The sequence below is a fragment of the Epinephelus lanceolatus genome, chromosome 3 (assembly GCF_041903045.1).
Source record: "Epinephelus lanceolatus isolate andai-2023 chromosome 3, ASM4190304v1, whole genome shotgun sequence".
NCBI classification, from domain to species: Eukaryota; Metazoa; Chordata; class Actinopteri; order Perciformes; family Serranidae; genus Epinephelus; species Epinephelus lanceolatus.
Genome location: NC_135736.1, coordinates 45,712,793 through 45,736,937, shown reverse-complemented (window position 1 = coordinate 45,736,937; position 24,145 = coordinate 45,712,793). Strand labels below are relative to the sequence as shown.

Genomic DNA, 24,145 nt, shown 5'->3' with positions numbered 1-24,145 from the left:
ACATCGTTTGAGCCATTTGAAATCATTAATTGCATTTTCTTTTTATAAACAAAACATATTTTAAATGCCGCTGAAATGTGTGGCACTTTGCACTGTGCATTACAAACATTGCACATTGGTCTACGAAACATGACAACGACTCACTAAATGAAAGTTAACAAATAACATCTGCTGAAGATATTATTTAGGGAGCGTGTCTGATTTTTACAGCGGCATTTTCAGAGGGTGAACATAATCACACAAATTAATATTCTTAATAATAGGCTTAACCTGTGCTGACTAGCTAGGATAGCAACATTTAATCAACTGGTCGACTAGTTACACACATCCCGAGTCTATTTTTGATCATTTAAAGACATTTTTCAAGCAAAAATGCAAAACTTTCCCTGGTTACGGCTTTTTAATTTTTAGGATGTGCTGCTACTTCTTTGTCCAGCCCAACTGCCAGAACAATGTTAGCACTGCACATTTATGCAAACCAAGATTATGTTATATTTGTACACCATTTTGTGGCGTACACACTGAAACTTCTCAAACACGCTGTGGTGAATGTATGGTTGGGTTTAGGCAAAAAAATACTTGATTATGATTGCGAAAATGTTATGTTTTAGCGTTAAATACTCAGGTTAGGTGGCGCAAAAGCTGCTGGACAAGCAGGGAGGGGACTGTGAAAATGCCCCAGGTTCAATGGCCTAAACACTGCTGGGAAACGGCGTGACATGTCCGTTAAAATCAACTGTTTTACAGTGATCTGCAGCTTGGCAGGCTTCTTGCCTAGGTGTCGCAACACCCACCATCCCCTCCACCTCCTGATGAGAGGGTCCGCTAATATACTCTCACTTTAGAAAGGTTGATATGAAATGTAAAAGTACAAATGTAATGTATTTGTGGTTTGCAGAAATGTAAATGCCAAAAACAAAATATCCCAAACTCATAAAATAGCCCAGTTTTAATTAAATCAATGTCAAAACTAACTGCAACATTTGCACGCACTGGACTGTCAACATTTCAAAGTTTCCCTTTAACATCTCGCAGCACTTTTGGAAACAAATTCTCCAGCTGATCAGAAGACAAACATATCTCATGATGTTCCAGTTTCTCACAGTTCCAGAGCCGATTAGCCTTCAAACAAATAAACATGTCAGACTTCAATCTGAGCGCTGATAGCTGCTGCTGCGCTCAGCCCTAAAACTCGTCACGCATAGCAAACCAATGACTGTCAACAACCAGAAATGAAGAAATATGCCAAACTAATACACGGCCTGTACACACACACACACTGAGCACCCCATATAAAGCTAAAACAAGCTGTAACATCCAACTGTGAGTTCATTATTCTGCTTTGTGCTATTAGCATCCCCTGTGGTATCATTGTGATATAGATTCGAGGTGCACAATAGTGAGCTCACAGTATGTTTATCATGCTTGTGGTATCTCTATTGACTTTGGTATTATTATTATAGTATTTCCATAGGGATTTATAGTCTTACTCAGATATCTGAATAACATCCTTCCCATGTTTATTACAGCCCTACATGCAGCTCTCTTTCATTATAGAGAAACTACAACCCTCCAAATGGTACACTTTTAAATAGGGACCAACCCACCATCCTCTGCTGCTTTTAACTCCCACCCAGTGACCCACTAAATCATTAAAACTGCACTAATTAGACTATAAATGAAGGCAAAAGCAGGGCACAAAGCAGGCAGCGCCTTCACTATTAACATGTGAAGATTGAAAATAGGTTAAAGCTCACTTTTGTTGAGTAAAAACATATTTCACGTGTAATAATCTCAATGCAAAATCCCACCCAAACTGATGTGAGACAAATAAAAAGGATGAAAAGCCTTTTGTTTACACTGCTGATTGTGATTTCTTTAGGCTTTATTCTGGAGGTCAGAGATTAACCAACCATTTAATTTAACACTACATCCCCTCATTAGAAGGTTTTCTTACTAAAAAGCCCCGCTAGCCTGCTCGGAATCAGGCCATGTGAGTTATTATGAAGCGGTCGGATGGGTAAGTAGGTGACAGGTCAACATCTGGACACAGAAGTGCATCCAAAAACAAGTGGAGCCGCAACACCCCGACTCTGCTGCTGCTGCTGCGGAGGTGGTGGTGCTTTATACCGCCGATAAAAGCCAGATTACGAGCCGGGCGGAGAGCCGAGGAAACCCGGAGAGGTTAGCAGATCAGAGGCGAAGAGTGGATGATAATCTTGCCATAACACCGGGATAGGTCGATGTAACCGGATTAAACTGAGCTAATGAAATACACCAGAAATGGAGGATTGGTTGTGGCTGAGGAGGAGGAGGAGGAGGAGGAAGAGGAGGAGGGGTTGGTGAGATGTATGGATGAAAAAAAAAATCCAAAATAAAAACCGAGAAAAACTAATGACAAAAGCAGGGAGAGGTCAATAACTGAATTTCCATCAAGTCTATATAAGAAGACAAAGACTGACACATGTCATGGCCGCTGCTGTTATCGGACCCCGCGTGTCTCAACTGTACTCTCATCATTTAAAATAATCATAAATATGTTTATGCAAACTGAGCCGGACAAATCTGCACCGCAGAGTTCCCCACCGCATCCAGGAGCGCCGTTTCAACAAGTACCAATCCCGGTTTCCATGCGAGCACAGAGGCGTTTCTTCCTGCCGACCCCCCGCCTTTACCTTCCCCCTAAAATACAAAATTATTTCCACTGACATTTCCCCCAATGCAGCAATGCGCGCTCCCAAAAGCTGATTTCCAGGGAAGTGGAGAGGAGGAGGAGGCGGAGAAGGGGGGGTGTCATGTTTGGAGACCGAGAGCGCGCACCGCCCTCCCTCCCCCCACCAAAAACTCAACCCGGGGGCGCGCACGCGGACACGAGCCGGCCTATAGCGGGGAAGCCGATTGGCCGAAGCGCAGCTCCATCTGCACACGTGACTTGCCCTGCTCACAATAAATAAACAGCTATGGAATAATGTATAAAAATACCGCCGTGGCTCCAAAGCGCCAACACTTTGAATAAAACAACACTCAGCAGACACACAGGTGACACACACAAAGTGCGCAGGTGAGACACCTGTCAGCACGCGCGACACCAGCCCGAAAACTTAGGGCTGAATATTTTTGGATATGTCCGGTGGGAGGCAGGCGGCGCCAGGCAGCAGCCGTGCGTAACAAAAATGACAGCTTCATGTAAAGCCTATAGGTTCTCCAGTGGACATTACAGCCGCGGCTCTTTCCACTACAGAAAAACAAATGCAAACACACAGTTACCGGCACCCACGGGCCGCCCGGACCGCGCCACACACACTCACACACACAATGCAAAGCGAGCTTACCTACACAGTGAATGAGTTTGTGCCTCCAAGAGTCAAGTTCCTGCCGAAAGCCGCGCCTCTCTACCGTGCATTGCTGCCTTTTGCACAGACTCGCCATTTTCTATCGGCCCCTCCCGTGGGCGCGCACATACTGCTGGGTGCTTCCCTGCGCGCACGTCACCGGTGGTTTTTATTCTAGGGCTGGGTGGAGTGAGATATGAGGGGGACGGGGCTGCAGCATCCCCCTTTCTATAGCGCTCATTTGTCCCACCCACCAAAAGCGCCCCCTCCTCCCCTCCACCCCTCCCAGCAGCATCTCTGCGCGAGGATGTGCTGTCATTGGTCGCTTAATGGGATGTTTGTCTGTTTTAATGTTGTGTAGGGTACAGCACATGGCGCCTGTGCTCCAAATTTGCCATGGCTTAAAGCTATGTGTGTCAAAGGGCGCGGGTGCGCCGGGGATTTAAAATGCGCATAAAGACACTGCATTGTTTAAATTAACAGACATGTTACAGAGCACCTCTCAGCGCGGTAGTAAATAAAGTGGAGCATGGATTGTAAAGACTGTGTATACACAAAGAAGCTTTATTATCAAAAAATCGCCTGAGCGTCATTTTATTGACAAAATACCCTACAGTGTGTGTACCAGCAAACACTCAATCCAACCAGTTAGGCTACATCACTAATATTCATATAGACTAATATTCCTATTAAGCCAATTAAAGGATTACTACAAGTTCTCTTTTTAAGGGATTATGTTGCATTTCCTGAGTAAATAATCAAATTAATAAACACTCAACTATTCAGCCATGTCCACCCATCCATTCCATCTTGAGTGTGCTTTCCATGGCTGGTTTCCACATAGAATTCACCATAACTGACATTTTTCATAAGTCCACATCCAGGGCTGTACCCACAAATACTGAAATCAAGTTCCCACATCAGCCCGGCCCTGAAACTGAAAAGAAAACTGAAGTATTTGAGTTTCATTTCATTGTTAATTTCTTATGTCTTCTGCAAGATTATGGGGCGTTTCTTTCAAAGACATTTTAATTGAAACCAAGAACTCCTGCTTATCCAGCACTACTGTTTTACACCAGCCTTTAGCAGTAGCTAGGCTATGATTTGGAAATTACAGACCTTTACCTGTCACCATTTTGTTCCTCAATATTAAGATCTTAAAGGTTCTGTGGCAGAATATAATATCCTAAGTACATTTTCTTTAGTGTATAATCACCTGAAAATAAGAACTGTTGTGTTTTCCTTACCTTAGAATGAGCCATTTACATCTGGGACGTGGGTCCTCGTTTACGGAGATTGCCAATTCGCCACCATGTTCCTACAGTGGACCAGAATGGACAAAGCAAACACTGGCTTCAGATAGGGCTTTTTGTATTTTTTGTTTTTGAGTTTTTGCATCGGCTGTTGTAGTTAGAAGCCAATCTGTGACAAGCTGCATTGGAAAAACACTGATTTGTAGCATGAAACTGCTTAATTCATTATTTTTACTGGTTTAAACCACCTGGTCCATTTGTTTTGGAGAGGAAGACACCTCTGCGGATAGTTCGGATCACAGCAAAAACCTCCTAAACATCTGGATCTTAAGCTTAAGCTAAAAAAGGTGAGCACAAATTAGTAGGTGGTGGGCAAGCTGCCCACCTACGATGTGCCAACCTGAGTCGGAAAAACCCTGATTTGTGATGTGAACCGTCTTTCTTCACTGTGTTAACCAGTTCAAATCATCTGGGGTCTCATTCATAAGCATTGCACGCACAAAACGAGGCCTGAACGAGACATACTCCACTTCACATGCAAAACAGACTTGATGGGAGAAACTTTGACCCATGCTTATGAACATTTTGGAGACGAGAAATTGGGGACGCAGATGGTGAGGTGGAAGCCTGATTGTAGAAATTGTTGAGTATTTTTTGTGCACACCATCTTTAGCTTTTGTCCCTACGTACATTTTTAGTATGGATCCCACACACTGTTTCATAAATGAGACACCTGGTCCATTTGTTTTGGAGAGGGAGAAACCTTTATGGATAATTCAGCTGCCAGTAAAAATCTCCTCAACAATGAACAGTGTCCCCCTAAATCTTACTCCCTGTTCCTTTAATGCTTCTTCAACATCTTCTCCATGCAGCTCGGAATAAAATTCTGGTGGGGGAACAATGAATCCTGGTGCAGACTGCTGGGTTTTTAAATTCTGGAATGAAACTAAAAATGAGTTTGTAAACTCCCATTTTGCTAAAACACATGATCTCACTGTCCTCAGTTGAAGCACTGGCCCTGCGTATGTCCAAAGGCACAAAAGCAGTCAAAGTAACCTTTTTTATGTAATGTTTTTGTTTTTAAAAGGACATTAATATCATAGGTCAATGCACTGACTACAGCATACTCATAACTAGCTTGCAATGGCTGTCAGGGATAAAACTTGTGACGAGAAAAACACATGCAAAACTAGCAAAGCGTTCACACATAAACAATACCATAAAAATGTACTGGAAAACACCCGAAGTGTTCCCATTGATTTGATATTAGCAAATTTAGTCCATCATAAAAACATAATTTTGTTTCTTAAGAACCATGTCACTCCGCCCTTGCATGTATGAGTGATACTTTGTACCTTATCTGCTTTGTGATATTTTAATATTTCTTATGTCAGACTTTAAATGCCTGTCTCCACCTTGATAAAGGTTGGTGCACAGTGAAAAACACCTGGGATAACAAATGGGAATAAATCCAGGACTTAATTGTTTCTTCCCTTTTAAAGTTTAATAGCCTATGTTATATTTTATACATTGATTTGAATGTTTTAATAAACCAACCAGGGGATTCCGTGCATGCATGTGTGCCCTGATTTCATAACATCAGGGACCATGTTGGAAATTAGTATTTACACCTCACATGGTGCCTCTTTGATTGTTTGTCTGCACCAGTGGTTCTAAAATGGTGTGACACACATGCCGTGGGATTTTGTGATAACCACACATTATAATTGCAATGTTCAACTGGGCCTATACAAAATGTTATGAATGCTATTTTTATTGACTGTATCAGAATGTTGTGCACACCCATTCCCTAATAAAGAGGCAAACTCTGCCTAAAAAAATGAACGTAACCAAAAACCTTCACAGGGAACATACACACGGGAATTATAACTGTGTGTATCTCACATTATTAAATCATTTTGTTGCATATTTCATGAGTAATAATTGGTAGTCAATTGTTATTTGATATTAATAAATAAAAACAAACATGCGTTGTGATAAGAGTGACAACACACCCCACAGAGGCTGTTATGGCTGTGTATATCCTGTGCTGCTGTCCCTTTTCCCTCCATTGATCTGCCCAGGTGCGCAGCACACCTGGCTAGAGGAGGCGCTTAAAAGCTCCTGTGCCAGCAACAAAGGAGAGAGGTAACTGGCGTGGGGACTGCTGGTCCTGCTGCCTCTCAGCCTAGGATTTTTGTTGTCTTGTTTGCATAGTTATTGTTAATAAATCCCTGTGGATTTGAGTGTTTTAAAGATGTCTTATGTGGTTGTTTTGGGTCAGCAATGGAGTTTTGTCCACCCCTCCCAAGGTTGGGGTGTAACAGAGGTTATTGTGCACTGATATACAGGTGTGCCTTGGTCAGAAAAAGTTTAAAAACCACTGCTGTATAGAATCAATCGAGCAGTCAGTGAAAGAGGAGCAGTGAAATCTTACTGGCTCCCAAACCAACATATGAATTGCACCATTATATATAATTATAAAAGGCTTGGCACTAATTGTGATAAGGTCTATTAATAAGCAGGGGCCAACATTGAACCTAATGTTAATCATTGTATATATATATATATATATACAATAATAGCAGCTCCTACACTAATTATAAAATGCTTGATTAATAAGCTGTTTGATTAGTGTAGGAGCTGCTATTATTGATATATAATGATTAACGTTAGGTTCAATGTTGGCCCCTGCTTATTAATAGGCCTTATCAAAATTAGTGTGTTGCTTAATCCCCTGGTTTCCTCTTGAGAAACCAAATCAGGGCGGCAGAGTTTTGTTTCATTTGGGTCACCTTGATTCTTTTATTTCCTTCTTAGCTTTTTACTGAATTAAAAACTTATTGGCGTTGAATCCATATCACTTCATTGAACAAACCCTCACCACCTCATGCAGCTGTGTTAGCGCATGTGGGAGAACAATAAATCAAGTTCCATAAAACTCGCCAAAACGCGGGTCTAATCACCAAATTGAAACATGAAATGACACCGTGTCATTAAGAGGAGCCTCGCTGCCGCTTTATAATCCTACAGAGACGGTGGGCAGCGCATAAAAAAGGCAAGGGCAAACGCTTTAACGGAGGAGCACTCCGGCTAATTAAGTCGTTGAACCCGTTGCCCTCGACAAAGATGTCTCCCGCGGAGGGCTGGACAGCGGGGGACAGCAGCCAATAGGAGGTCGCGTTGAGTCGAGGTGGAGGAATGGCAGCCAATCAGAGCGCGGCGCCTTGCCGAGACGCTGAGGCAGCTCTGCCAGGGAGCTAGCAGCTACACGGAAAAGGCGAAATAATCGCTGAGAGGAGCAGAAATCCTCCAACTGCCGCGTTGTTTTCAGTGATGTAGAGAGAAAGGACTGAGTTACTCTTTAATTAAACAGGTAAAGCGTTTATTTTACTTCTCCAGGCCAGCTCGGTGTGCGTGTGTGTGTGTGTTTCGGAGGCTGACAGCGTCATGCCGGCAGGATGAAAGGGATTAGGGCGCCGTTACTGTGGCAACATTAGATGGAGGGATACACACTCCTCCTCCCGTCTAATATGACAGCGTGCCTGATGGCATTTGAGCAATTATTCAGCCTAATAAACGGGCCTTAGATGTTTCCTCTCTCTTTGTGAGGAGCCTAAATGTTTCTCTGATGCTGCTGTCGGCGGCAGTTTGTCTGTAACGTCATTTTGAGACAATAGAGAGGAGAGAATAGCCCCCACAGGACCACAGTAAACAGAGCTGGCTGAGATGACAATGGATTTGAGTAAAACTGGAACAAAACAGCAACAATAGACAGGAGACAAATAAGAAGCCTCAATGGATAAAAACATCTGTGCTGTGTCAGTGTGTTGCTGCCACACCACCGCTGGATCCCCAATAGGTCATGCAGGGCACATGGCAAACAGGCGAGGGATCCCAGCACTTTTAAAAGCATATTTTCATACTCTTTCTGTCCTATTACAGTACGTGCTACTCAGGGGCGTAAATATAGTCAGTGCAGGCTGTGTGGTCACACTGTGGCCCATGGGACAGGGGGCCCTTAGAGAGAGCAGGCCCAGAGAACAGGCTCTTGTAATTTATTCAGATTGCCACCTTAGAAATACACCCATGCTCAAAGAGGATTCATTAGTTTTCTGTAACTGCTTATCCTGTTGGGGTCGTGGAGGGGATGGAGCCTATCCCAGCTGACACTGGGCGAGAGGTGGGGTATCGCAGGGCTGACACATAGAGACAGACAACCATTCACACTCACATTCACACCTACGGACAATTTAGAGTCACCAATTAACCTGCATGTCTTTGGACTGTGGGAGGAAGCTGGAGCACCTGGAGGAAACCCAGAAGAACATGCAAACTCCGCACAGAAGAGCTCCCCCACCCAGGGTTCGAACCTGGAACCCTCTTACTGTGAGGCAACAGTGCCAAATGCACTCATGTTTAATTAAAAAAGTGCTAAAGGCAAACCCATCTCCATCATGGTTTCTTTTTTTGTTTTTTGTTTTTGTAAATAGAGACTCAGTATAAATCTGTTCTACAATAAAATTATATTTTTACTTTACATAAACTATAAAAAATATTTAATTGAATAAGTACTTTCTAACTAGTACTATCTGTCACTCAGTTATTACTTTCTTAGGCAGCACAGTGGTGCAGTGGTTAGCATTGTCGCCTCAGCGCAAGAGAGTGGGGGTGAGTCCACTCTCCTGCGCTGAGGCGAAAGAGAGTGGGGGTGAGTCCATATTCTCCCCGTGTCAGCGTGGGTTTCCTCCAGGTGCTCCAGCTTCCTCCCACAGTCCAAAGACATGCAGGTTAACTGGTGACTCTAAATTGTCCGTAGGTGTGAATGTGAGTGTGAATGGTTGTCTGTGTCTATGTGTCAGCCCTGTGATAGTCTGGTGACCTGTCCAGATCTCGCCCAGTGTCAGCTGGGATAGGCTCCAGCCCGATATGATTATATGTGTGTAAAAAAAAAAAAAAGAAACATTATGAATGTTTAATGATAAATTTAAATACAAATCTAAAACCAATTGTTAAATTTAAATGGGTCGCTGAATGTGAAGCTAAATACTTAGATAAATTATGTAAGTAGCAAAAGCCCAGACTGCTCTGATTGGTCAGCGTTTCTGAATCTGACATATCTTGGCATTTCTGCACCGTTATTACAGATAAGAAATGTCTGTGACGGAGAATAGCCACAAAAAATGACCAATAAAAGTGATCTAAAATCAAACATGTTCCAGCAGGAATGTAATCCGAAATCTTGACAGAATCAAAATAAAACTCACCAAAACTGTCTCAGGGTTCTTTCAAATCTGCCCTGTTTGGTTTGGTTTAATCAAACTCAAGTTCGTTTGGGCAGGTGTGAACACAGCAATCACACTCAGGTGTGCACCAAAACAACCGGACTGAGACCTTCTTGTAGAGGTGGTCTTGGTCCAGTTACAAACGAACTCTGGTGCGGTTCGTTTGTGGTGAGAAGGTGTTTCGACCTGGATCTGAAGCAACTGCAGTCACATGACACATTGTTTGGGTTAAACATGAGCATGTTACAGTCCTGGAGGATTATTAATGTGCACCTCCTCCTGTACTGCCTTAATATGCACATTCAGCACATCCAATGCATCAAAACATTGTTTTCTAGTTGGAGCCGCGCCTCGTTTTCAAACTGTATGGTTTGACTAAAATGAACAATGACAGCAATATAGTCCATGATGAGCAGCGCTAAAATCAACCTGCGTAGTTGTCCCTCCATTGTGACATTAGAAAGTGTCACATTGATCTTGCAAGTGTACTCTTCTTCAACATTTGCTTTACTTCCTGGATTTTTCCCACATGGAAATTCTGACCAATCAAGAGCAGCTTTCTCATACAAGGCATTTGATCTGGTCCTCTTGTAAATGCTGCCGTGAGAACACGAACCAACTCTAGGCAATTATACAACTTTGGAACAACATGAGTCCCTGATTCAGACCAAAGGAGACAACTCTAGGTCTGAAAGCACCCTTAGTCTTGTTAGTCACTGGTCCAACAATCACCAGCTCTGGTTTAGTCGAAATAAACCTTTAATTCACTGAGTTACATGTGAAAATATGCTGATGTGCATGCTGTGTATCCCTGTGGTCTTTGCCTGTCAGCTGTCGCTGAGCAGCGTCTCTCCCCTGAGGACAGAATCAAGCAAGTGGGTTCATTGGACTAAGTGGAGCAGAGAGAGAGAGAACTGGACCTGGAGCCCATCTGTCTCAAAGGACACACAGGAGAGCTGGTCAGTGTCAGCCTGACTTCAACCCCATCCAATAGCTGATGAGTCGATTGGCAGAAAATTAAAGTCAACAATTTCATAATCGAAACAAAAATGCCAAAAGTTTGCTGCTTCCAGCTTCTCAAATCTGAGGGTTTTCTGATCTACTGTGTTTTAAATCACAGTAACATTATCTCTTTGGTTTTTAGACTTTTGGTCAAACAAAAACATTTTCAATTTCAGCTTCAACATTTTTTCACTGTGACTGATTTCAACTGTGAGCCAAGCTCTTTTTTTTTGCCCCATATCAGTGTTGGACCTCACTAATGCTCTTGTGCCTGCACACAAGAAAATCCCTGCAGCCGGGATCCAAAATCATGTGGCAAGCCTGAAACCAGAACAGTGGAGGCTGTCACAGCAGCACATTAATGCTCTTGTTTAGGAATGAGATGTTCTACACTCACACATTTCTTAAAGTTGGGGTGTCCACATACTTGTAGCCATACAGTGTCTGATGACTTCCCTGGGAGTTAGTGCAGTGAAAAGTAGGGTTGTTGAGGCTTTTGTATGTAGTTTCCATGACTGGCTGCATAATCTGGGCATGATTAATGCTGCAAACACACAGCCGTGTTCAAAACCTAGCAATTAACCCATGGTGGGCTGAAAGGTTGACACAGCATCAGATGAACTCTCGGCTCTGCGCGTGTGCGTCACAGTGTCAGAGCCACAGGTGATCAGCTCCGGGTTCTGATGATGGTTTTTGTGTGTTGTTATCGTGTGTGCCAGCAGGACCCATGACCCTGACACGAGGTTCCTTCAGCTACTCCAATGGCGAGGAGTATCACGGCGAATGGAAAGAAGGCAAGGCTGACCTGCTCACTCTCATTCATCCATCCTCCATCACGGCCTACATTTGCATGCGCAGCACAAGTGTAGTTATTATGTGATTAACACAACAATGCATGTAAAGCAGCGCCTGTCTAAACACAATATTTGTATTTGCTTCATGTAATAATGCTCTTAAGGGAAGTACGCATAATCACAGTAACATATCTGGAGTGCTCAGAGTTTATTTGCATTAACAGACAACAGCTGGGACATGTATACAGCTTTAAGGGGACCTACAATTCATACTTGTATTTTGGGTTTCTACTACAGTGTGTTTACATGGGTCAGTGTTCAAAAAGCACTTCATTTTCCTCATACTGTCAGTGCCAGAACAGCTCTGTCTGAAACATCTTTAAACCCTCCCGCTACAAAAGCCAAGTCTGCTCTGATTGGTCAGTGTTTATGGGTTTTACATATCTTGGCATTTCTGAACTGTCATAGAGTGTGCCAGGGCTGACGTCAAAACCCGGAAGTTTAGCATCGCGCTGGTTCCCGGAAGAGAAAGTGAATGTGATTTTTGCATTGCGTTTTAGATTATGTCAGAAAATAAGCTCTGTGGCTAACACAAGTTTATGATACTTACAGGTTTTGTTCAGCGAGATAATCTTCACATGTGAACACCTTTCATACCACATTTGAAGCTTAAATGCGATCACCAGAAGTAAAAAGCTAAAGTTTGGCTTTAACGGACTACATGACTACTCCACGGTTGCATGACTCTTGACGTCACCGCCACTAAGCTTTCAACTGATTTCGTCCGCTTTATTTTAAAAACATTGTATGATGGGGAAATTGGACTGTTTAAGCTAAATAAGAAGCTGTAATGGCGGACTGCCAGCACTGTCGCCTGTTCGGGGGTGATGACGTTTAATGTCCCCGACAGGGTTTGTAGTCGTATTGAGCAACTTGTAAGCAACCGCCTTTTTTACGACACGTAAAAGCTTCAAAATTCACAAGTAGGGTATTTACTGACGTATTTTATGTTGTAGAACAAAACCTGAAACTCGCTTAAGCTTTTGTTAACCACAGACCTTATTTGAAGCATTTTACCAAAATCCCATTCAAAAAACGTATTGACTTTTAGACGAGAGAACCGGAAGTGCTAAAAGCGCTAACGGAGTTCCGGGTTTACTGGCACACTCTATTACAGATAGGAACTGTCTGTGACAGAGAATAGCAGCACTTTATACCACGAAAAATCACTAATAAAGGCTACTGAAAAAAATCAAACATGTTCCAGCAGGAATATGATCCAAAATCTGGAAGAAAAAATAACAACATCAGCACCGGAGATTACATGTTTCCCAAGCCCGGTCTCACTCTGAAGTCGTCGAAATCCGGCGCTTGGGCAGTGACTTGCGGCGTCCTTTAACGTCAGTATGATATGCGGCTGGTTGCCGTTATAGTTTAACGGCGCTCGGAGGTATCGGGGAAATGCGGTGGGATGAGGACAAAAGTTAAGGCGGTGAAATTTCAACTGGGGCAAGCAGGAGGGGTGGTGAATGGGTCCAACAGAAACGGACTTTCACCCTAGAGAGCAGTGTTTGTATCCTGTAAGATTCTAAAGCCAAACCCTATTCTTCATTCCTAAACCCAAACACGTGTTTTTGTTGTTGAAGGAAGAAAAACATCAATTTGTGTTGTTGTCCTGACATAGTGTGTTTATTTTGAAAGAGACTGTATGTAAACTGTAAATTTCTTGCTAAATCTGAAGTGTGTTTTGAAAGAAGACAATGCATGTAACAGGCAGACGTTGACACCGTGTCCCAGAACGTCAACAGCCAACGCACCCAGGGTACCTTGCACGTCGTATGTGGACGTGGAAAGCCCATGACCAAACATCAATATATGACGAGGTTGGAGTCACAATGTGTTGGTTTCCCTGACGTTAGCATGTAGCTACATGTAGCAGTGTATGTCAAGTGAATACTTGCAGTAGCGTGCCTCGAGCAGATGACCACATAAAATAAAATTTGCCATGAGCTGACATCAGCTTGTAATCAAAGTAGATAAACCATTAGAAGCAGAGTATTCAGAGCAGTCTGAAGCCTGAGGTTTTTGCTCACAGAGATTAACTACTTCTACAAACTTTGGTTTGGTTTGAAGTAAGGCTGGATGATATAACGACTATACGATATACAGACATATTTTCAGGCAAGAATTAAACAATATTGTTTATATCGATATAGGGTCAAGTCGTCTTACATAACGCCTCTCACATCTCTCGCTCCTTCTTTTCCTCAGTATCTCTGGTGATGCTATATGCATAAATAAGATTAATAACCTAAATAAATAAAAATATTTAAATCATTTTCCAGCACTAGATTGATTTGAAACACCATGGAAAACAACTCTGTAACTTCCCCTACAAAGATATTTAATTGTTTCAGATGACATGGATTTACAGTAGGCCCACTTAATACTTTTATACTCATGTTGTAGTTTTAAACCTCGGTAGTTCCAGCGCTTTGTGCAGAAAGTTAACGTACAACCCTGCTATTTATTTTATATCATTTTCATTTACATGTTTTTCATTTGTATTTTATTTTGATCACAGTCCGTTTTTATAAAAGTGCATGTGAAATCTCAAATGTGGCTTTGACTTGCAGCTGAAAACATGTAGCCCATTTCTTAGAAAATACCAAGATATATATCGTGTATTGCCATTCAGCCTGAAAATACAGAGATATGAATTTTTTTTTTTTTTTTTTTAAGAGGCTATTTTGACTATGTGCTTGGCGCTTTGTATGGATATCTTTCTGGGTTTAAATAGATGTTAGCACTGTCAAGGTGACCATTTCAACACATTTGGGTCCGTTAAATGATTAAAATAATAGTCATGTAAATGGACTGAGTTTGGGCAGTTGTCATGTCATGCAAGTAGCTTTCTGGCCTCTGTTAGGCTTTTCTTGTATCCTGTTTTTCTATGTACACCTGCACAGTCAGAAGACCAACAAGGACTTATCAGAATCACATCAGTTATCAGTAACAGAGAGGCCAATTCATAGTCTCTGCGTGGTCAAAGGTCACAGCAGTTAAGAGCCAGAGGATAAAAAGGGGTCCTTAGGTGCGTCTTAAAAGCATCAACAGACTCAGCCTGCCTAATGCCCTCTGGGAGGCTATTTTTGTCAGATATGTAATGATGATTGTTGGGTAATTTGTATGCTGATGATGTCCAGTGTCAGGTCTCTATTAATGTGAAGACAATACATGCACAACAGTGTGCTCTAGGGCCTATCGTAACTTCCTTACACCACAGGAAGAGCTGCTGTAGAAAAGCCCCATCCCCGGTTTTGCACAAATGGGGCAGCCAACATGCCACAGTGGGTGGATCCTAGTGATCTGGGTGGTGCTGTAAGGCTATAGGGGCAAGACCTTGGAACAGTTCATAGACAATTAAAAGGATTTTTTAATGAACGTTAAAAAATAAGATCGGATATGATAAAGTGCTATGCTGCTAAGTGTGAGTTAATAGTGCATAGGTGCAAGAAAAGCTACATCCCGTGGGTGGCAGGCCGACACAGCAGCATACGTCTTTAGGCTGAACCCTGTCTCTCCCCATGGGTACAGACGCAGCCACTAGGCACCTGTCTGTGAGCTCCCCATAGAGGCTTGGATCCCAAATGGGGCCCTGGTCTACAATATCTAGGCGAGGTCATTCATTCCCAAAGATATCGGTCCACAGCTTTGAATCACTTTTAATCTGGCACCTCACTGGGGACCAGTTTACCATATGAGGCCTATTTAAGTCTCTTCAGTCACATTAACGGGTAGAAGTGAAGTCTTTATGGAAAAGGAGTAACAGTTGGTTCCCAAAGAGAAAATTAAATCATAATCTTAAAACCTCCTTCGCACTTCCACTTAAGTTGATATAAACATAACCTGTGGAGTTTTTTTCCGTAGCGCTATGGAGCAGTTTGTTTTATGAGTGGTTCATTGTTATGTTTGTCTAATGTATATGCACTTGGGTGATGTGGTACACAACCCTGCCACATTATTCCACTGATCTACAAGTGATGCTAATGGAACTGTGTGTAAGATTTAGGAGGATTTAGAGGCGTCTAGTGGTGAAGATTGCAGATTGCAACCAGCTGAAACTTCAGAAGCTGAATTATCTACAGTGGTCTCTTCCTCTCCAAAACAAATAGAACAGGCGATTCAAACCGGTAAAAACACAGAATAAAGCAGTTTGATACTATGAAAAATCGGGGGTCTGCCCCCAGAGGCTGTATCGCCGTCTGCCAGAAGTCAGACGCCGAATACAGCCGATGGGTTTCGAAAATGGGCCGCTAGCCCAGCACCTGATAACGTAAGATCCAGATTTTATTGGGTAGGGATGCATAATATTGGATGTTTTTTTTTTTTTTTGCTGATGACCAATTATGCCAATGTATAATTACTAATTCGGCCGAGAACCAATACCGATATATCCACTTTTTTCACTTTTTCTTAGTAATCATCAAGTCTCTTCTGTCGTGGAATTAACATCATATTATGCATGCATGCTCTTATCGTGACGGTCCACCAGCAGATGCAGACATGAAATACAGCACTTTCCAATATAGGTAATATTCATTCATTGTGCAAAATAAGAAAAAGCATGTTGGGCGATTCTGATGGTTCTTTGTAAAGCCGATATTGGGTGGTACCAATGACAGACCGATATTATCAGCATGTTAGCTAATCTTGGCCGATACCGAGGACAAGCTGATATTATCGTGCATCCCTATTTTGGGATTTTAGTTATCGACAAAAGTCTCTTCAGAGCGCTCTTCCTCTCCAGAACAAACTGACCCAGTGATTTAAAGCAGTAAAATAACTAATACACTTAATAAAGCAGTTTCACATTTTAAAAAAAAAAAAAAAAAAGTGTTTTTCCGATGCTGCTCATTGTGGAGGGACTGCTAACTACGTTGGCCAACACAAAAAACATGAACGTCCCTATCTAGAGCCAGTGTTTGGTTTATCCGTTCTGGGCTACTGTAGAAACATGGGGGTGCAGCATGGCGATCTCTGTAGATGAGGACGTGCTTCCTATGTAGATATAAATCACAACGACTCTTATTTTCAGGTGATTATACTGTTCATTAAAGGAAACACATATTCAATTTCTGCCGATATATTCCTGGACCTTTAATGCACCTTGACATACAGCAGTGACATGGAAGAATAAGAATGCTAGTGAGGTAACATGGATGTAAACAATGCAGGATTCAAAATCAGCTTTGCACATGTTTTATCAGGCAGGCAACACATCCATCATGCTTGCAGCAGTATATGTTCAGAGACTGTGCCGCCAGTCTACATTCCTGACGTTGTAGGATGTTATCAATATGATAACGATGGGACTAGTCTTAACACAGCTCCCTGCATAGTTTTGATGAAGGGCTGATTTTAGTTTTAGTCCCCCCTCACGGATAACCATCAAGATAAAATGGTGATGTCAGAAAATATGATAAAAAATGTTCTAAAAGAAAGTTATCTCTCACAGCTTTTGAGGGGTTTCATGTCAGAAGAAAAGTGGGTGTTCTGTAAGTGAGTCACAACAGCAAAACTAGGTGGCTTTAAATGAACCTGCACTCGCACAGCTTGCATCTAATAGGCAAAAAAAAAGCAGAGAGAGGTGTCAAACTGAAGTCAGTAACTACAGGAAAATGTTCACATGCTTACACACACACACACACGCACACACAGACCATCTGGTGCCAGTGTGCCCGCTGAGACAGGATATCACACTACCAAAACCAGTATTTGCAGTTTGACAAAAACACTGAGACAACCTTTAGGGCAAGGTTAAACAAAGAACAAAAGTTTGGCACCAGAGCGGGCGTGAGACAGCGGGGAGAAACATATGGTCTCAGCATGGTTAGCAAAAAACTGTTAAACTGGTTTTGCTGTGATGCTGTGATAGGCTCAGGTTTTAGTGCACAGCAGTGTGTTTTGTTTTTTTGTTTTTTTTTTTTTTAGCACAGTTGTTTCGAAGTCAAGAGAAATTAGTCCGCTGGTGCAGCTCTGTAGTTGGCCTTATATCTTACATATTCAGTATAAAAATTAAAAAATGCAGTCATTGCTCTGGAGCTTGTGATCACATGAGCTTCATCAGCAGATGGAGTTTGACCTGATGTTGTTGTAGATGTAGAATTGTAATTGTACATGTTTAAATTTTCTTTTCTTTGTAAGCTCTTTCAGGACTTTTCGTCCATACTGTCATAAAAACTGAGGTTGAAACATTGACATCAGTGACACTGACATTGGAAAATTGTTGTTCTGGAGCTTTTGATCATTTGACATGATCTTCATCAGAAGCTTCAATCCAACCTTGAAAAAAAAAGTCGCTCAAGTGCACACGGAGAAGCGTGAAATTTGCAATAGTTGCAACCATGTACCTGTACGCACATGTAACCATGCGTTTCCCCTTTAAGCCTATTTGCATGAACACACACACACTTTCACACACCCGCACTTGACCTCCATGCACTAAATTTTAGCTTGTAGTGCAAACACTGTGGTTGAAAAAATTATTAATGGACCTACCAACCAAGCGAGTTATAGAGCTGCTGATACAGTTCCATGGGAGGCTGTCAAACTCCATCTGCTGACAAAAATTTTGGGCCCTGTCTTATAACCGGCGCAGAGTGGCACACAGCGCAGTGCAGCTTTAATTGCTGGTTTCACACTGACACACCATGTTGTGTAAGTAGCAAATGTACTTGCGCCCATCTGTGCACGCATGGGCGTGTAGGTCTTAAAATGAGGTTTGGTCAGGTGCATTGCTGATGGATTGCTATTCTGAGGCAGCAGAAAGCGACTGCATCATTGACCAATGAAAACCTGGTCTAAAGTCAGAATGGCGAAGTAGTTCCATTTATTTAAAGGATGCATTAAACACACAGGGACGCACAGATTGGTTGCAGATGGGTGAAATAAAATGTGAATGTAGCAGAGCTGCTGCCCATCTCCCCATTAATGCGTGATTATTTCAGAAGTTACAGGTTTAGTTCTGTTTCCTCTGTCAAGTTTATGACTACACGTTGTAGTTTTGCTGCTTAAACGCTCATGATATTTTCTGCAGGGACATTACTGCTCTTACTGCATTCCTCTCAGCAGAAAACCGCTTCTCGCGTCTACAATTTGCTGAATCCACTATGCAGATATTAGTCAGGTTCAAGTGCAGCTAACTTTAAAGGGAATGGATAATGATCATGTTACGGCCAAAACAAACTGATTCATAATTTAGGGACTAAATACAACCCCTTAGTACCCTGGAAATCCAGAGTTCTCGTGAGAGCACAATTTAAATTTGCTCAGCGAGTCACTCTGGCAATCAGTAATGATGCTCATAACCCATGCTGTTGGAGCCGAGCTGCACCAATCACATCGGTGTATCTGATATAGGTGGGCCAGAGGCGAGCTAAACAGATGACGACAGTGCTGCGACGAGGAAGTCCGGAATCAGTCAGTAAACATTGCAAGATGGCTGCGGATGAACACCAGTTGTTTGAAATGGCTTTGGCCGCTACAATGAACGAGTTAGACTTGGCTTTTTCTCTAAAAGAGGAACAGAAGACAGCGCTCGAGTCTTTCCTTTGCAAGGCGAACGTTTTTGCTGTTTTGCCGACTGGATACAGCAAGAGTCTAATCTACCAGTTAGCTCCGCTGGTAGCTAAGCTGTTATCCAATTGCGTGCAGTGATATTTACAAATGCATGCTTGGTGCCGCCCCTCGAGTTGGGCCATTTTCATTACTCATAGCCAGACCCTAAATCTTTCTATATTTGGGTCTGGATTTCCAGGCTAACCCCTTAGCCCCTTGTGCCTTACTTTGTGCCCAGATTATGCCCCGTATAATTAGCAGGAGTGGTCACACACGCCCTAAATGCACCTGCGACATGCACTTCAGACCATATGCTGTAGATTGTTTAAATAGGGCCATTACTGATATGAAATATCTGTGATAAAATGTCCTAAAGTCAAAGTCAGCTTACAAGTTTTTTCATCCCAAAGCTTTTGGCTGTATCTCTCTTCTTGAACTTCGAGATGTAGCTTCTGGATTGTTGAAATAGTGACTTTTTACCATGAGCATTATTAATTTGACCATATCTGGACATGAATTCCGTTTAGATGGCTGTTGTTAGTAACATTTTAATTAATCTTCTCTCCCCACCTTGTATAATTCCATGTATAAACACAGCTAAAGCACTCCAGGGAATATCTGTTGCAGCACTTAACACACCTTTTCTTGATATTTTCTGGCATTTTCAAATATGTGTTCACACATTTTTGTCATTTTAACACTACAAGTTTAATTAAGACTGCTGACTCTGTAATATGTGTGTGTGTGTGTGTGTGTGTGTGTGTGTGTGTGTGTGTGTCTAGAGGTTGATGTGTGTGGTGCGTTGCGTCTCGGAGTCCATGCATGCAAAGTCACTGTTTGCACACAAACATGTAGTGGTGTGTTGGACAGAGGTCTACGGTGTCACATGAATAATTCAGCGGTGCGCTGGTTGAAGACAGGCCCGGGGGCTATCAGGTTACAGGAAGTAGGTTGGGTACATCCACAACAGCCGAGGCACAGCCAGAAGCCATTTGCTACTGTACTTCGCCCATGCAGTCATTTAACATCTGTGCATTACCGCTATTGATTGACATAAAAGCCGGACAAATTCAGCTAAACCGTAATTAGCCAGAGACCCTGACCCGGCACGAGATTGAGGGGAGGCGTTACAAAGGAGCTGAGTGACAGATTAGAGTCTGGTAGGGTCAAATCCAAAGAGACGGAGAGGAAATTACTGTCCCTGAATGCAGCAGTCCACTGATAATCTGTCCCCTCAGTATAAAGTAAACTGTCTTAGTGGTCTGTAAAGCGCTTTCACTTTTGCCAATTGATCTCATTATATTCAATGAACACCATTCATACTTTAATGCTGCTCTAATGCTCGATGGAAGACAATGCGCTTGGCGCTTGTGGCCAGACGACCGTGGCCTCTCTGACACCCCACAGATTGTTATATTTCAGCGGGTAGTCCGTGAAATTTCTGCCTCGGGCTCTCAGTTGCTTGTCAGGGTTCCCGCAGGCTCAAGAGTTGGATTTAAGCCCCTGTTGGCCCTCTTCTATATATACTTAATCGAGTCCGGTTTGTGCGCGCGCGCGCACACACACACACACACACACACACACACACACACACATCTGCACATATGGATGCAGGATTTTTCAGAGGAGGTTGGACTTGTGGAAAATGGAATGCAGAGCTCCAGATTTAGTTTCTGCCTTCTCCAAATCTCTTCTCCAAATCTCCCGTGAAAACCCTGCTGAGATTAGGCAGAGAGCAGCACATTAAGCAGCCCTGACAGATGGACTGCCTAATTTACTTTGCCATTAGCTGGGAGCAAGGGACAACACTCACTAGGCTCACCCTTGCCTCACCCCCCGCCAAGCAGCCTGCCTCCCCTCCTGTAAATCCCAATCCGCTGCGAGGGATCCCCCCCCACCAGATCTTCTTCTCGTCTCTCCTCTCCACCAGTTTCATGCCACTTGGCAAGCTCACAGTAAATCCTATTCCTCGCTTACAGCTGCTACGAGGAACCCAGGACCTCCTCAGCCTGCGTCCAACTGTGCCTCACATCCAGTTATTCTCCTAAATCCCGCTGGGCCTGCTAATAGACATTGGCAAGGAGAAATGCTCACTTCTTTCCCTCCCTGTCTCCTCCGTATGCCTTCCCTCTTGGTCCTGGAAATAAGTTGTAGAATTAGAGGAGGAAAATTAGTTCTCACCTCGGTGGGAACATATTAAAGAGGCAAAAAATGAAAAAGAGCAGCTCACCTTTTTTCTCTTAGCACCAATTATAAATCTTGTGAAGTGCTAGCTCAAAATTTTGAGAATAATAATCATAATGCACCTGCCTTCTAACATGTTTTTTTCCTGCATTCCCAAGAACAATGCCACACATCCTCCAGTAGGGATCTGCAAATCTTTAATGTGGTATTCATGCTGAGATGAAACCTCCAGTTTGCCTGAACCTTACTTGATGTTTATCTTCACACTAACCAAGTGCATCACAAGCTGTAGAAAAACACGGACGTAGCATCTGTGATATCACCCACATATTTCCAAAGGGACTTTTTGAAGCCTGTTGTTTGGGTGTACTTTCATTTGTCTCAAGGGAGGAAGTTTGTACAACAGGGAGGGGCCGAACCAGCATTAACAGCCACAACTGTCTGTGATAGGCTGAGAAACCTGTCAAACAAGCCAATAAGTTTTCCGGTTTAACCTCCTCTTAGCCTCCCACTGCAAAAAAAATCACATGCTTCACAGCACAAATGTATCGGAACTTGTTATTCAGGAGAGATATCACGCCATGCTCCATCTGGGCCTGTCACGAGAACTACTTTTGTTGGATGATATGTTGTATGTAAATAACTTAAGACTTTATACAAAATTCAGCCAACAAAGATGAAACCAAGTGATGCCTCCTGGAACTAATAGACAAGCTCAGTGAAGCTCAGGGGTAACACGCAGTGACCTTCATAATCTGGCCGGCGTGTTGCAGTCGGCTCCTGGGATGGACGGCCTGGGAGCCGGGCTGTTTATTGGGCATAAAGTCAGGCATGTAGTCACGCTGGTACTGGTAGCGCAGTCTCCAAAAATCGCCGCACTTAGGAGCTCTGAACATAGTTGATGGTATGATGTTAGTATGAGGCATTAACCTCAACAATTGTCATGTGTTCAAGGATAGAAGCAAGAGTGCTTTGGAAATATTGATGGACTGTGACCTCTCACAAGATTGTTTTGGTTTCCAGTTTATTGTCTGTCCTGGTCCAAGTGCAGGACACAAAAATGTCTGTGGACCATAAGCATCATTTAGGTATGGCGAGGTATGGCAGCTGCCATACCTTGGAATCGGGAGGAAAAAAAAAAGAGAGAGGTTCTGTAGTCATCTTACTTTTGAGTGTCCTTCATATTTGTTGCAAGTGATCAGATGTGATATGTTAGATAGTCCGAGGCACACTGGCTGGTTGTTTTCATTGTATTGCACTTAAATAGGTCAATAATATGCTCATCAGTGAATACGAGTGTTAGTGAATACGAGTGTTATTGAATCAAATTGTTCGCCACTTCGCTCCTCCGTGAGTTATGAGTTATGTGAGTTATTTGTGTGTTGTAAAAGCATTTTGCTCTGCTGCTGTAGACAGCCTGTCTAAATGATGTCTTGAAGCCTGTCTGATTGTATGTGGGGGTTTTTCTTCATGTCGGCATGTTAAGCTTGTATTTTCGGTCTGTGGAGACACACTTCTGTGAAGTTAAACACATGACTAATGATAATTAAACGTCCGCTCGCTGTTCGTGGTGCTGAAATGCGCCGAAATAGGTCCGATGTTTTCACTGCTCTCACCAAGTCGTGCATTACATGCAGACATGAGGTATTATGAATGTGAGAAACAGCTTCATGTCCTTTGAAACAGTTTTCAATAGCATAGTATGTACTTCTGACAGGTCCAAGACCAAAGTGAAGTTTTATATAAGTTCATATTTTTGAAACTCCATCATCAGTAGCTCTGTAACAGCATGTCATATTGTTATACCTTAGCTTTTGCTGAAACGACGCCCCTGCTGTGGACCACAGAAGTCCTTGTTATACAGAGAGCAGTATATTTAATTTTCTAATTTATCATGTATCCTTGAGAGACTTGGTCTAAAGCGATGTCTGTAATAAGGAGACATATTTTCAAATATCATCCATTCGTGAACAAACTGGAGGATCTTAGAAGGCCAGATAGACTCATTTATTATCAGAGTTCATGTTTCTGTTCAGTTATTTTTACTTGATAAGTGCTTAACCTTCTTCTGGAAGTTTCAACACACTACCTTCAACACACATGGGTAAAATATGGTCATTGAGCTTAATGTTGTGTTGCTAATTAATAACCATACATAAACACATAAAATGAAAAAGCACAAAAACTACAATAGTATAAAAAACTAATATAAACTAATATGAAAACTAAAACTGGCGGAACGCATGTTAGTGATAGACTGACTAACATTATATTGACCAATATTCCTTTTTAAGTATAATCACAGTTGCATTTTTGTCAAGAATCCCACAAAAGGTTATTATTTTGCAGGATATTTTATAGTTAAATCGTAAACTTTATTATGAGAGTTGAGTTATGAACCTTAGTGGAAATGATGTTAAAGGGACATTGTGTAGTGTTTTCAGTTGTTTATTGGCAAAAATCATTGGTGTATCATTACCTCCAACAATAATCTGACTTATTCTCGTAAAAGGAGAATTTCGGATTTGTTTGTACATTGTGCGGATAAGTCGTTTGGGGGGTTCCATAACGTTCCGCCATCTTGAAAATACATCCGCCAGCAAGGGACATACAGCACCGCCTTCGGCATTTTCGTTGAGAGCCAGGCCAGCACTGCGTGACTGCGAAGCTGAAGG

At 42.5% G+C, this 24,145-nt stretch overlaps 2 protein-coding genes across 5 annotated transcripts in view; one reads left to right on the top strand and one right to left on the bottom strand.

The window, feature by feature from the left end:
• The window catches only part of lcor (ligand dependent nuclear receptor corepressor), a 119,502-nt gene extending 116,003 nt beyond the window's left edge, over positions 1–3,499 (bottom strand). The window contains exon 1 of the mRNA XM_033623887.2: positions 3,333–3,499. Within this exon, the coding sequence (XP_033479778.2) occupies positions 3,333–3,429 (97 nt within the window). The 5' untranslated portion in view covers positions 3,430–3,499. The remainder of the gene's footprint in view (positions 1–3,332) is intronic.
• A 4,322-nt stretch (positions 3,500–7,821) lies between these two features.
• The window catches only part of LOC117255227 (MORN repeat-containing protein 4-like), a 38,953-nt gene continuing 22,629 nt past the window's right edge, over positions 7,822–24,145 (top strand). Inside the window, exons 1-3 of one of the 4 annotated variants that reach the window (XM_033623912.2) lie at positions 7,822–7,961; positions 10,702–10,829; positions 11,595–11,666. In XM_033623912.2, coding sequence (XP_033479803.1) covers positions 11,600–11,666 — 67 coding nt within the window. In that variant the 5' untranslated portion in view covers positions 7,822–7,961; positions 10,702–10,829; positions 11,595–11,599. Of the gene's footprint in view, positions 7,962–10,701; positions 10,830–11,591; positions 11,667–24,145 lie in introns of all 4 variants that reach the window. The other 3 variants (XM_033623913.2, XM_033623914.2, XM_078166461.1) reach the window with 3 other exon arrangements.